The 15,022-nt window shown below is 41.6% G+C and overlaps 1 protein-coding gene across 1 annotated transcript in view; it reads right to left on the minus strand.

Moving 5' to 3' along the window:
• Positions 1-6,086: 6,086 nt before the first annotated feature.
• Positions 6,087-15,022, minus strand: part of ADAMTS14 (ADAM metallopeptidase with thrombospondin type 1 motif 14) — a 305,508-nt gene continuing 296,572 nt past the window's right edge. The window contains exon 21 of the mRNA XM_075347232.1: positions 6,087-7,461. Within this exon, the coding sequence (XP_075203347.1) occupies positions 6,923-7,461 (539 nt within the window). The 3' untranslated portion in view covers positions 6,087-6,922. The remainder of the gene's footprint in view (positions 7,462-15,022) is intronic.

A 15,022-nucleotide genomic window follows, 5' to 3' on the forward strand; every position in this document is an offset into this window, starting at 1 on the left:
AACTGAGGAAAAATTGATACTTTATCAAAGAACATTCTTAAATCAACATGGAATACTATGTGTGCACAATGCATATCAGCGAATGCCTTTTATTCTTTTAGAATTATTAAGGTATGTATATATCTCCTACAAAATATGCAATACTAATACTAATGTTACACTTTAATTTGACTTAAGGGAAACGAGGTTGCTTAGTTGAACATACAATAGTCAAGTACCGTATATGCGAGCAAGAGCATATACACTGGAGATCAAAATTAGAGAACGACACACAATTTCCTAAATGTTAAGGTCATTGTGTAGTCCTATCTGATTATATCCTAACATGAGTAAACTTGCAGTATTTTAAGCTTATTCCATAAATTGAATTTATTGTAAAGCACATGATAAAAATGTAAATGAGACACTGATCAAACTTAGAGAACACTTTCAGATACCTGTAAGTTATTGTTGTTAATCTGGCACCTGGTGCTAATTTCCTTAATTATCTGACAAACCCTATTTAGCTGGCAGCCTAGACTGCTGAGACCGTTATACAGGTCGCTACTGCAACCTGTATTGTTCCTGCATCGTTGGTAAGATCTGACTGTGTGACATCTCACCAGCGACCTACCCGCAATCCCTATCGGGTCGCATCGTTTTCGGGATCGCTGGTAAGTCGTTGTGTGTGACTGGGCCTTAACTTTCCAGTTTGCACTGACTTTGTAAAATTGGTGAGCAATTCCAAAGTGACTAAAACCCTTCGGCAACAGGTTATCCAGATGAAGGCCAAAAGTGTGACCCTATCAGCTATAGCAAAAGAAGTTGGTCATTCCAAGTCTGTGATTTTGGGAATATTGATTCATAACAACATCACAAACTCTTTCAAGTCCCCTAAGAAGGCTGGTCGCCCTCGAAAGACAAATGCAAGATAGGACAGGATAATGCGAAGAATCTCCATGGGTAATCATTTCAACACTGCAGCTGGAATTGCTCGCCAGTTCAGCACTGAACAGGGTAAGGATCTGTCTCGTCATGCAGTGTCACAACGTTTAAGAGTATCTGGACTGAAACCCACTCTGCAGGGACCAAATGTCTCATTGGCAGAAAGAATCAAAAGGAACATATTGTATGGACAGGAAAGAAATAGTCCACAGTTTATTTTAGTGATCATCACATTTTGGGAAAAATAAAGGTTTTATGCTGATAAACTTTGGATCTTTTGTAAAACACTATTCTAGTGGCATGGTGTACCCCTTACAAAAAAACTTAAATTCTTGATCAATGTAGATTACATTATTTCCGAAAAAAGCAAGTGATTATACATTGTTGTCTAATTTTGATCTCCAGTGTACATTACTACATACCGTGATATGACACACATTAAAGGGAATCTGTCACCAGAGATTTGCTATGAAACCTGACAGCAGCATGATGTAGCAGCAAAGATCCTGATTCCAACCATGTGTCACTTTATCGGGTGTTTTGGTTAAAAACTGTTTTATTTGCTACAAATCTAGCTGTATTCTGAATGCTGAGCTCTGGAAAAACCCAGCCCATATCACTGATGTGCAGCTTTCTGTGTCCACAGTGCATAGTCAGAATGCTGCTAATCAGTGGTGGGTGCATGGCTGGACTACATGGTAGCAGGTTTACTAGTCCTCTAGTGATAATCTCCTGCTGATAAAACAGTGATTTTATAAAAACTACAGCAAGGAGCCTAGTAAGTGACACACTTCTGGAATCAGTGTTTCTGCCCTACTTTATGGTGCTTTCAGATTAGTTAGTAAAAACCTGGTGACAGATTCTCTATAAAGGATCACTACAACAAAAATGAACACTTGTTATCCTAATTGCACACCTTGGGGTGGCAATACATGACACTGGAATTAAGTGCAAAATAGCTCATCTCAAGAAGTAGGAAAACTTTTTCTCTAGTGATAACTGCAGGTGCTGTTACCTTGTAAGTCAATGTCCTGGGAATGGGTTCCGTCATAAATGTAGTACAGTTCATTTATTTACAGTGGAAGCGCGACACCATGTGGACACATGCGGTTGTGTATGAAGCACACAATAGCATGGTGTCGCACTTCCACTGTAAATAAATGAACTGTACTGCATTTGTGACGGAACCCGTTCCTGTCAAAACAGCGCAAGTGTGAAACCGGCCTAAGCCTTGAAACATGTCTCGGGGAATGAGCCAATTGCACTAGGTATACCAGAGTATCAATTTTGCCAGGAGATTTTATTTAAAGGCTCTCATGTAATGTAAGCCCAAAATGGCAAATCATTTGCCCATAACAACTATGTAAGGCTACGTTCACATTTCCGTCATTTTCCATCAGTCACAATCTGTCGCTTTTAGAAAAAAACTGAATCCTGCAAAATATTTTGCAGGATTCCGTTTTTTCCCATAGACTTGTATTAATGACGGATTGCGACTGATGGCCTTGCCTTGCATCCGTTGCGCGACGGATCAGTCGTGGAGTGACTGACCGTTGGACGAAAGCAATGCAAAATGTAACGTTTTTTGTGTGCGTCGACAAAACGGACAGCGATGGATCCGTTGGTGTCCGTTGTTTGCTATAATGGAAGCCTATGGGCGCATGATCTGTCGAAATCCGTCAAATGACAGAGTCCGGTGACGGATCCGTCTTTTAGCATCCGAGCATGCCCAGATGTGTAAATTCCTTTCTTTTTAGAAAAAAATTCTCTCTGTCGGATGGGTTCATATAGGTTGTCAATGGCAAATAACCTTTGCCAGGTAAAAAAAAATGGTACAACGGATCCATTATTTTACAGGATACATCGCATCACTTTTACCACAATCTGCGACGCATCCATCGCATCACTCACAAAACGGATTGTGACTGATGAAAAAAAAACTGATGTGTGAAAGTAGCCTTAATCAGATCTAGAAAAAGGAAAGAAGCAAAGTTGGTTGCGATGAACAACTCTAGCACTTTCTGTCTGCAGTGTTGTTATTTATAAAACCCAAAGCTTTTTTTTCCATACTATATATAGCTAGAATATCTGTGTTTACTAAACAAAATCATAAATAACATTTTGCAGCAATGCAATTCACCCCAACAAAAATCTTTGTTTTCTTTGTACAATTAGATTTATAAATATCATACATCTGACTCTGCAAGAAAACAAAGTAAAATCTGTGAATATAAAAACTTCATATAGAAAATCTCTCCACTGTGTTTTTCTAGAATCAGTGGAATTAGATTAGGAATCTGATCATAGCAGGAATAAGAAGTGCATATATTTTTAGCAAGTTACCCATAAAAAAAGCCAGATGAAAGGGAGAAAAAGGCAAGGCACTCTGAAATAGATATTATCGTAGTAACACATGCACAAAAAAACTCAAATTTGCAAAAAAAACTTAATTAAAAAGGCAAAAATCCAAGTCTTGGGCATATTTATAAAAAAATAATATACTCACCAAACATAAAAAAAAAATGATATTTCTGTCTAAAAGCTCAGTTTTGAACACCATTAGATAGCACCCCTCTTTGTTTTAAACTTCTCCATACCAGAGGTAGTAAGTAAGACCCTGTGGAACACTGCGCCAAACTAACAAAATTATAAACCTGATGTCCGATAACCAACAGCAGTTCTTAAAGGTACATTTTAAGCTACTTTATTGTACTTCTTGCCTAATTAGGGTTACTGTTAAAGCCCAAGAGAGGCACATTTTATCTCACATAAAGTGTCACTTGTTTATTTACAATGTGAGAGAAAGTAGCCTAAATATCCACTGTATGGCATTCACAAGAGTTTAAAGGGAATCTGTCTGCAGGTTTTTGCTATCTAAGCTGAGGACAGCATGCTGTAACAGTTAAAAAAACCCAAAAAAACCAACTGTGCTTTTCTTATCAATGTGGGTGCAGTTGTTTACATAAACTGAAGGGTTTATTACCCTGTGATTAGCATGACAGGACTAGAAATTCATGTGCAGGGCAGTCCAACACGCCCCCTGCTGTAATTGACACTTCACAGCCAATGCACAATCTCCTTTGAGAGCCTGGTGTGGACAGGACAGCTCTTCTGTGTTCCTGAATTTAAATTCTTCGATTGTTTCTGAACAGCCTGAGCCAGTAATCTATGTTATACACCATTGGATTCAGAATCTCCATACCTACATTATGTTGCTGTCAGATGAGGTAGCAAAAATTTGCTGACAGATTCCCTTTAAAGATCTGTTGCATTTTACTACCATGATAAGATAACATTGCCAAGATTGCCCAGGTACACAATAAAATGATAAATGTCGCATCTTAATTATCCTTGAGAAGCCTTTCTTCATGTTATGATTCAGTCATATCATAAGAACCTCACGGGATTCTACAAAGTTACTGAAATATTACTGCACCAGGATAAGAAGTTCTCAACCCTCCCTTCCTGGGAGGAAATAGGAGTGATGGAAGGTTCAAGTATTTGCCATTGGGCTTGCTCCCCACTAAATTTGGGCAAGTAATCTTTTAAAAAAAAAAAAATTATATATATACATATCGCATGACAGACTTTGGTGTTAGTACTTAAAGAGGTTGTCCACTATTTTAACATTGATGGCCTATCCTAAGGATAGGTCCTCATTCTATGATCAGCCTGGGTCCAGCACCTGGTACCCCTGCTCATCACCTGTTCTCAGTGCCAGTGGCTACAGCCTGTGGCTGGAAATGCTCATTTTCGGCGTGCCTTTGTCTTCTGATAGCTGCCGCGGCTGGGTACTACACATCCGTCTCTTATTCAAATCAATAAGAAAAGATGTTTAAGTAGTGGACAACCTCTTTAACATGGATCTATTGGATGGTTTATCTAGACAAGAAGTCTTCTTTGGAAACTGCTGAACCAGAAATGCATAAATGCATCAGGGTTGGCTAATGTGTGGGGCAAACTTGGAAGTGCCTAAACTAACTAAACCTTCATTCTTGATAAATGTTAAGAACTATGATTTTAGAATGGGGGTTGAACATTTCTTGTTTCTTAATTATCTACAAATGAGTGGGAAGTAAACTTGCAACCTGACCTCTTCCTTGTAAGTGCCACCATACTGCTGACATCCCAAAAGCTAGTAGTAAATGACTATGCTTTTAAAAAACTCATAGTCACATATTGTGATGTAGCTATCAGATACCTTTGCTACCAGTCCATAGTGCCAAAGGGGGCCTAGTGGACTATGTGGCACATCATTGTAATAAACTACAAAGAGTGGGTGAGGTGCCTTGGTTCCCATTTTGCACCATGATCAAAAAACGTCAAGTTACATATCTTGTAGATGAGAAATTCTGTTCAGTGACACTTTCATAAGAGCTTGTATCATAGCCACTAGGGAAGAAGGGTGGGTCTGCTAAAGGATTCCAACTGGGTTCATATCTTCACCCCTGAGTTGCAAGAAAATGAGAGAAAAGTTTAAGCGATCGTTAAGGAAAAGGATAAGTTCATGGATTTTAAAGTCGTCTCAAATGACTTTTATAAAGAGAGACTGCTGGTATTCTGAGAGAGAAGTGTAAAGTCATTACAACTGTCTGAGGAACTAAAATGTTGTATAAATAAGACCTAACCTTCAGGTTTGGGTGGTGACGCACATATAGTATTTATGGACAGTATTTCTGCTTTCCCTCCAATAATATTCAGTGATATTACTAGTTTACTCCATATAAGAAAAACTCTTCAAATGTGGGCTATGCTAACTATTACTAAGAAATAATTATCCACTGTTTGTCTGTTACCCAACCAAGATTATACATAATTCACATCACATTGCACCAGTGAATTGTACATCTTAGTCAATATAAAACATGCTCTTGACTAGTATTGCTCTCAGGTAGGCTTCAAGTCTATAACATTTAATATTGGGATGTGGGAGAGAAAACCCAACTAGAAATAGCAGAATATCACTGAATTCCAACAAAATTACAAATTTAAGGTTATACTTCTATTTTTTCAGAACAAATTGTTATAAATAGGAACATATGTGCTTGAATATATTCAGAAATCCCATAATCAGACTGTTGTTTGTGACAATCTCTTCTCATTCCAATTGAAATAATCTAGTAGCAGCAATAGATTATATAAAATAAAGGGAGCCTGTCACGAGATTGCAGTCAATTGTTTTTTAGGAGCCAGTGGGGACCATAGGAATATGTGGGACTAGTCCAGTGCTATGTCTAACGCAGCTCTAGTTGATTTACAGGTCTCTCCCTATGTACGCACATGTGAGGGATCTGTCAATCAATTGGAACAGTATGGGGATCGTGTCAGGCTAGTCTCATCTAGTTCTATGGTTCCTAGCCAGCTGTAAAAAGGAAGGTTTCTCTGAAAAGCCGATGTATCTCAGGGAAAATCATTCCTGATTGCGGGCAAAATGAATAAAGTGACAGGTTTCCTTTAATGTGGTAGTGTTGGGTCAACGTTAAGTTAAGTAATATAACTAGACTGACTTTGGAGCCTTCAAAATCAAAAAGTTTCACTGCAGTTCACTGCAACTGACCCAGCTTCATTGAGGTACAGAGTCTGATTAGATACAAATACAGCACCGCTTACATGTAAAACCGTGGCAGATCGAAACCTATTCTATACTAAATAAAGCACCAGGTTTCAAGTTCTTCATAACTCAAAAAAATAAAATAAAAAAGCAACCACTGGCCTGAAGAACTGAGGTGACAGAAATCCATCCGCTTCTTTTCTGCGTTCTGAATCCAGGTGGTAGCACCCTTATCACGACATATAGTGCATTTCTGCACTGTGAGGTAAAATAAAGGACCATATGAACTAAGGCCCAGACATTTTATCATAGCATTAAAATTCTGTCATTTCTCAATAACTGAGAAGTGCTACCTGTGAAGTAGCCTTTTCTTACTATTTTTACTTTAAAAAAATTGTCTGTTCCCAGTGAGGCTGCCCCGCTCCTCCTTATCGTTTGTAAGGTGGCTCATGTAGCCACTGTGTGCTCTTCTTCAGTATCTTCCCTTCTTCGTCTTAGCACTTCAGATGCCAATGTGCTCACCCTGCTATGTTTATTGACTGAGGTCTTATTAATTGGTATACCTAGGTTCTCAATAAGTCCACCACTGATTTGTGAAGGACGTTGCTTCCCCACATTTGTAACTGAACTGTTTTTTCCTTGCACCATTGAAAACCCACTGGTATCATTGCTGGCTGCTGAATCCTGGTGAGTTTGTTCAGCTCTGAGGGCAGATAATGGTGCATCCACTGGACTGTTGCCTACAGAGGTTTCAGCCAAAACAACTGTTGGAACAAGAGTTACCGAAGGGATGGGACTAGCAAGGATAGCCCCCTCAGGGGCCCGGAGTTCGAGAGCTGCATGTTCTGAGCTTGGAGTCAAGCTGGTAGGAGCAATCTTCTTACTGCAGGATTCACAGCACAGCTTGTTGTACCCAGGTATAGAGCAGTAACGTGCCAAAACCTCCATCTGACAGAATATGGACTTGTCTCCTTGGCATGAGTCTTCTGTAGAGGAAAAAATTGTTTGGTTATACCTCTTATATTTACCAAGTGTTACAAGAAAATATTCACTTTAGTAACATTTGCATTGTGCAACTTCTCCACATGTTTTAATAAATCTTCCCCATAGGATTGTGACGATTGTGTGCCACTGTGTCGATATATTGTATGTGTAGTTGGTTTTATAATCCTACTAATGTGTATTGGGCGACCTTTGAGATGACCTACTGTGACGCCCTGGACTAGCCAGGTAGTCACAGACATAACATCACACACACCCCCTCCCCTGGATAGTCTACATCAGTCAAACAAAATCCTTGTTGCCTCCTCCAGGGTATGATGTCCACACCCGGTGGGGCGGAGCCAGGCGGTTGGCCCCACCCACTGAGGAGTTCACAGGCCTGGAGGTGGGAAAAAGCAGTCAGTTGAGGGCAGTTAGAGTTTGGAGTAGAGTGGAAGTGGAGTGAGGAGTTGAGTTTGGAGTGGAGAAACTGCTAGTGTCTGGGTAGGAGCCCAGGCACTGTCAGCAAGGTCAGCAGACGGTGGTGGCCGTCTGCAGGAGGTGGTGCAAGTCAGCGGAACCGTAGGACCAGGGACGGGCGGTGGCCCGCCGGTACTGAGCTGGGGAGCAGATTTGTACCAAGCACAAAGGCAGGGCCATCGGACCCCGACTAGGCTAGGAGCCGCCGACAACGGTCAAATCCGAGAGTGACCGGAACCCTAGGGGTTTCTTAACACCCAAGAATCGACAGAAGGCAACTGTCCACACAGTGAGGATAAAAAGCCACCGCCATAGGCTAGAGATCCAAGGGCCAGCGCCTGCGGGCAAAACGGGCTCCTTCGGTACATACACGCTAGGGAGCGGACTACCGTTGGGAAACCATCGGAGTTGATACATACACAACGGTGCAGGGAAAGACAGCCACCATCAACCTGTCCGGGTAGAGCAGAGACACTGCAGCCGGCTGCGGGATCCGTCCATCCAGCCGTTTGGTTTACCAGAGACTCTGTGAATCTGTGCCTGAGTGAGTACAACAGTGCAATCCGGCACCGCGCCGTGCTGCCCCTGCAACCCTGCACCCCGGCCGTCCTGCCTCCCCGTATCACCATCCGGGCCCCGGGATCACCAACCCCTACCCATGGATGGGGAACCAACATCCTAGCTGCTCCCTGCCATCCCTCCCGGGATCCCTGTCATCAGCAACGGTGGTGCCCATTATCACCACGACCCATGGGTGGCGTCACGAACTATCTCCCCAAACAAACCACCCCCTTTTCACTTGTGGGCGAGGAGCGCTGCTCGAGTCCCCGGGTCCGGCCCACCACTCGAGCCACCGAGCAGCAGCAGCCCCGGGCCCAAGCGTAGTGAGCGCGGCCCCTCCGCTCGCGACACTACTAGGTGGTATGTCAGTCTGTGTGGGGCTCGTGACCTATGTGTATTGGCTTCTCTGAGGCCTTTGTCATCTGGATGGTCCAGTCCTGTTGTGTAAAGGGCAGCACATTGTCTCAGTGGTTAGCACTGTAGCCTTGTAATGCTGGGGTCAAATCCCATCAAGGACAACATCTGCAACAAGGAGTTAGCTCGTTATTCCTGCGGGTAGTCCTCCACCTGATAACGCAAATAACCTGAGTGATGTCACCGCTCATCGCTGCAGCTCATTCTCTGCCTAAAGCTTACAGTGGGCGAACATGTTCTATACTTGTGTGCTGTCACTTCAGATGTAGCAGAGCTGCAATGGTTGTGGGACCTCGTTGGACCTGGGTCTTTTGGAGGTTAAGGGGTAAAAGAGGGTGGAGTTTTTTGTATTTTATTTCAAATAAAGGTGTTTGAGTTTATTTCTATTCACTTACAGATTAATAATGGGGGAGGTCTCATAGAGGCCTCCCATTACTAATCTAGGGGGGCTTAGTAGCAGCTGTGAGCTGGTATTAATCCCTTATTACCCTGATTTGAACGGCACCAGGGCAATCAGGTTGAGTCAGGTAAAGGTCAGGGATTGTGGCATCTAATGGATGTAACAATCCTGGGTGGCTGCAGGCTGCTATTTTTAGGCTGGGAAGGCCCCAATAACCATTGGCCTCCACATCCTGAGAATACCAGCTCCCAGCTTTCGGCTTTTGCATGCCTAGGTATCAAAATGTGGAGGGGTGGGGGGCACACACTGCTTTTTTTAATTATTTATTGAAATATATATTTTTCTTAAAAAAAAGCCACGTGCGGTCCCTCTTATTTTGATACACAGCCAAGATGACGCGCATGGCTGTGGGCTGCAACCTATAGCCATATACTTTATCTGTGCTGGGTATCATAATAGAGGGAGACCCTATGCAAATGTATTTATTTATTTTTACATCAAACTAGACACAGTGCCTCTGATTGGTTGCAGTCAGACACGCTGTTACACGGGGTGGGGGCGCTGTCTGACTGCAACAAATCAAAGATGCTGGGACTGCCAGTGCTTGAGGAAAACAGTGGATATGCCTGGATATAATGAGTGGCCCTGGAAGTACCGTGAGCAGCCTAGAAGCAGAGTTACAGCCGGGCGGAGACCAGTAATTATACAACGATTGCTTTATTCTTATTTTCTTCCTTTTTTCTTTGATTTTTTTTTGTATTACCCAAGTAGTTGGACCTGGATCATTACCCAGAGTTCCCTGAGTACTCTGAGCCTAGAGTCGGTGCTCGAGTTTTTTTGAACCCACGTAGATCTGGCGTTTTGCATTCCGGGTCTGCCCATCACTAATTATGAGCCCCATGGGAACAAATATGATTTCTATAAAGTGCAGTGGAAATTAATGGTGCTATGAAAATAAATAAATAATGGACTGAACAGGAGTGGTAGGTGGGGTCCGTTAAAGAAGGGCACTTAGAACTTGATTGCAATGTTAAAGTGATCCTCTTCCTCAAGAAATGTTTAGTCAAGCCAGTTTTACTATGAGTTATCATAGTTATTGTGTCAAGTACTGTGCTGGCTATACTCTATGGTTTTCAAGTATTCTGCACCACGAGGAGCGGATAGCAACTCACAAGCATAATACTGCCACCTAGAGTGTATTGCAACTCAACAGATGGCTAATTATATACTGCAGATTGGCCCAGTAAATGTGCAATATAGTGAGCTGTGAGTTGAAGATAATTGATAAACAGTAGATAATATACATACAAAGGTATACAGCAGCACTCTAAAAAGCTACTGGAATTATGTTTTAAAAATGAGATACTTAGCTTATAAATTGGCCAATCCATGTGAGTCCGGCAGCCAACAACAAGGCGTATCTCTTTATCGGGACCCTATACTAATATGCCTCTATTCTGGTTAAAAAACCTACAAATTATGGGCAGGTAGGATCCAGTTAAATGGAAATGCCCTGGCTGAAGGGTGGAGTGCTCAATCAGAAAGGCATGGAATACTAATAGAAATATATAAAATAGAGTAGGAACCCCCTATTGAGATTTGGCAGGGGTGCCTCAAAACATTGATCAATTATTTTCTAAAAATCTCATTTTGTATTATAGTACAGTTGGAATAAATCTGTGAATTTGTACTTTTTATATAATACATGCCCCTTTCAGATCGTGCTGGCTCCTTTTCTCTGTTTGGTTGTAGTTATGCTACATTGGTCTGGTGGCTGAGCACGACTATGCCATGCACGCCTGACCTTGGTTTGCAATATATTCCACCTGTTGGTGGCTGTTCATATTCAGCCGCCTCACCCTTTTCCACAGGCATTGCTAATTAAGCACTATAATTGGATCTTGTCCGCCTTTATTTATGGTTGCTATCTGGCACTGTGAAGGTCAGTTCTGACATTGCCTTGGTATGTGTAGAGCTTGCTCCACATGCTGGGACCTGGACTGCTTTTTATCCACAATGCCTCTTTTGCAACATAGAAGCGGTTATATATACAGCTTACCGGCATGTGTGCTCCATTATGGTTCCACTTTTAATTTATCTAGGAGGCTGCATGGCACATGAAATACATAATATAGAGTAGGACCCCCCTATTGAGATTTGCCTTGACGTGCAGGGGTGGCTCAAATAATTGATTAATTATTTGCTAAAAATCTCATTTTGTATTATAGTACAGTTGGAATAAATTTGTGAGCTTGCACTTTATATATGATGCATGCCCCTTTCAGATCGTGCTGGCTCCCCTTTTTCTACTTTCATAACCATGATGCCTTGATTAATAGGGGGTAAGTTATTCGAAACGGCTAGGATCTGTAACTCATTTTTATGATGTTACTCTGCTACATGTTTCATACAATATTTAATAAAGAAGATTTTATGTTTTATTCTTGTGGATGGATAAAATATGTATTTTTGGACTTTTGCAGAAAAAAGATGCACATGAATGTAGCCTTATTGCTTTTGAGCAGTGTAATTTTTCCCTATCATACTAATATTAATGTGTATATTCGGCATGTTTAGAACTGTGTTGACATACAACATAGTCACATGGGTCTGGTTTAGTCAAACTTGCATATTAAAAATAATGTCCATGAAGTTAGCAATATGAACACTAGGTGGCAGTATATTACTAATCTCCAGCTTCTCTCCAACTACAGTGACTTGAATGGATCTACCATAAATCCCACATGTGCAAGCTATAAAGCCGTATATACATATTAATCATAGAACAAACAACATCAGGATTATTTTAAGTATGTTCTCATGTGGCAGCTTTTATCAGTGAGGAGTTCATAGACCAAAGAAACCTAATAGCGAGAGAATGAAATGCAAACCACTGCTGCTGTGTGAGAGCACGATGGTATACCCCCCTCCGCGCCCCCAATCCCCATCATTTGCTAGAGTTACTGTAATTGTGGCAATGACAAGTCTTGTTAGAAGGGAAAGAGGAAGGGGTGTAAGCTGCCCCTCGTACATTCCTTTTGGCCCCATGTCAGCTGAATAGGCTGCCTCTGTTATGTTCACCCATTCTACTGGATTTCCACATGGCAGATTTTCTGTATGCAAATCCTTAAGTTAAATCGGCACCAAATCCACAGTGTGCATCCACCCTTAGGTTATATGCTGTAGATATTGATGCCAAAATGTATGTGACTGTCCCATTGATCTAAAACAACAACTGAATAACATTGGTCCAAAAGTGACCTGATATTTTGACAGACATCACTAGAATCGAAAATACGGTCATCTGCAAGAGCCCAAATAATGAGCATTTCCCTTAGAAAGCTTAACCATCTGCACAGGCTTGCTGCCCCTGGTGACATAGTAAAGAATTGAGCGTATGTTCACACAATATATTGTGACATGGATTTCAAACTGAATCTGTTTCAAAATCCATGTCATGTAACTCTGTGTGACCATGCCCAAATTTTCACAATCAATTAAACATTATTGCAGGCTATAAGTAAGATTAAGGTCACATTCACATGTTCAGGATTTGGTCAGTATTTTACATCAGCATTTGTAAGCCAAGACCAGGACAGGGTGAAAAATGCAGAAGTGGTGCACGTTCTCTTATACTTTTTCACTCCTGGTTTTGGCTTGTAGCGTGGTGCAGAGCGGTTGTCATAGGCGAAGTCTACACCTTCTGCACGCCACATGAGAGATAGGGTTCTGCCTGGGTGTGTGCGCTTGTGCCGTAAGGGGTGTACAACCATACCGGCCGTATGGTGCCGTTGACCTTGGCTTGCCAGCACCAGATGTTACCTTATTTACTGAAGGTGACCATCATTTTTTTTTTTAAAAACAGTGTGTTACTTAACAGTAACTTTGAAACAACTGTTCCCAGGAGATAAGGCACATATCTTCTAGGACATTTCTTTATCAACATGAAGTATCTTCACCAACATTACTGTTTGATTTGCCACCATCACCCAGCTCAACATCACAGTACAGTTTGTGAGAGTCAATCTTTCTTTCCTGCAGTCCCGTGTTCTGTTCTCCTTGTAAAGAAGATGGGTTGGCAATATGGCCGGACTCTAGTGTCACACTATTGATGCCTACAGGACTTCCTCTCGGGCTACCCCCTTCATCTCACATTCTATTCTGTCCATGAAGTGGCCAAGGGCCTTGCTATTGAGCATCCTATTTGAGGATCCATCATTAGTTATCTTGGTCAATCCGCTGAACCAACTCTGTTGGATCACTACCTGTTCTGGTCACCTCTTTCTGACACTATCCCTGGCTCCTCTAGCTGCAGGAACACCCACGTCATGCGACTTTGTTGGCAAACCAGACCTTAGGTCTGTTCTTGTCACACACTGGGCCCTATCTGGTGTTCCACAGGAAATCGTCACTCTCCCTGTATCCTAGCCACTCTTACTATGGGCTAGTCCCAATTCAACTATTAACTATGTCTGACCCTACTGTCAGCAAAACACATACAACACTACTACATATCACAATTCACATAACACATTTCTTTCACAATAACACAAGACATAATCCACATTGCATTACACAACCACATACCGATTGGTGTCTTCAGGGGGGAACGTGACAACAAGTCCATCTCCTTACAGGATTACAAATACTGAGGTAAAATACTGACAAAATACTCAATGTGTGATTGTGGCCTCAGGCTGGGGTTACAACGCGATATGTGTTGTATGACAGCAGCTCTCTAAAAAACGTTGCGAGCTGTGGAACTTACGTTAAAGTATACAATATGGCAAGTGAGCCATGTGAGACATGTAACCAGCAACACAAAATTCAACATATTTGGAAAAAATTGCAACTGTGTTGCAGGAGGTCGCACGTTGCAACATGACAGCATAGGAAATCACAATATGTGATGTTGCAAGTCGACAATGATTTCAGTATCAGGGACAAATGTCACAGTGTAGACCGAGCATAAAAATTACAAGCTTCATTCCATATGGTTAAAATAATTTGTGCAGACATTGTACAAAGTCCTAGACAATCAGATGCATTTTGGACAACTCATCTTGATCTTGGTCGCATATGAAAAATATAGTTACTACAAAGCTGTTTGCTTTTCTATACTTACTTGATATTTTATTCACATGATTTTTAGGAGAATTTAGTGAGGGAGCCCATGGAGTTTTTGGGGTACTAAAGTCACTGGTTTCTGCTTGTTGCGTAAGCCCTGGAGATTTCCCTGAAAAATGAAAATAATATATGTAATATTATACAGCTTTTGAGGAGACAGAATTTTTTATTAATATACAGTGGGTATGGAAAGTATTCAGACCCCTTTAAATTTTTCACTCTTTGTTCCATTGCAGCCATTTGGTAAATTAAAAAAGTTCATTTTTTCTCATTAATGTACACTCTGCACCCCACTTCACAGAAAAAAACCCCAGAAATGTAGAAATTTTTGCAATCAAGAAAACTGAAATATCACATGGTCATAAGTATTCAGACCCTTTGCTCAGTATTGAGCAGAATCACCCTTTTGAGCTAGTACAGCCATGAGTCTTCTTGGGAATGATGCAACAAGTTTTTTACCCCTGGATTTGGGGATCCTCTGCCATTCTTCCTTGCAGATCCTCTCCAGTTCCATCAGGTTGCATGGTGAACGTTGGTGGACAGCCATTTTCAGGTCTTTCCAGAGATGCTCAATTGGGTTTAGG

The sequence above is a fragment of the Anomaloglossus baeobatrachus genome, chromosome 5, assembly GCF_048569485.1.
Source record: "Anomaloglossus baeobatrachus isolate aAnoBae1 chromosome 5, aAnoBae1.hap1, whole genome shotgun sequence".
In the NCBI taxonomy this organism is placed as follows: domain Eukaryota; kingdom Metazoa; phylum Chordata; class Amphibia; order Anura; family Aromobatidae; genus Anomaloglossus; species Anomaloglossus baeobatrachus.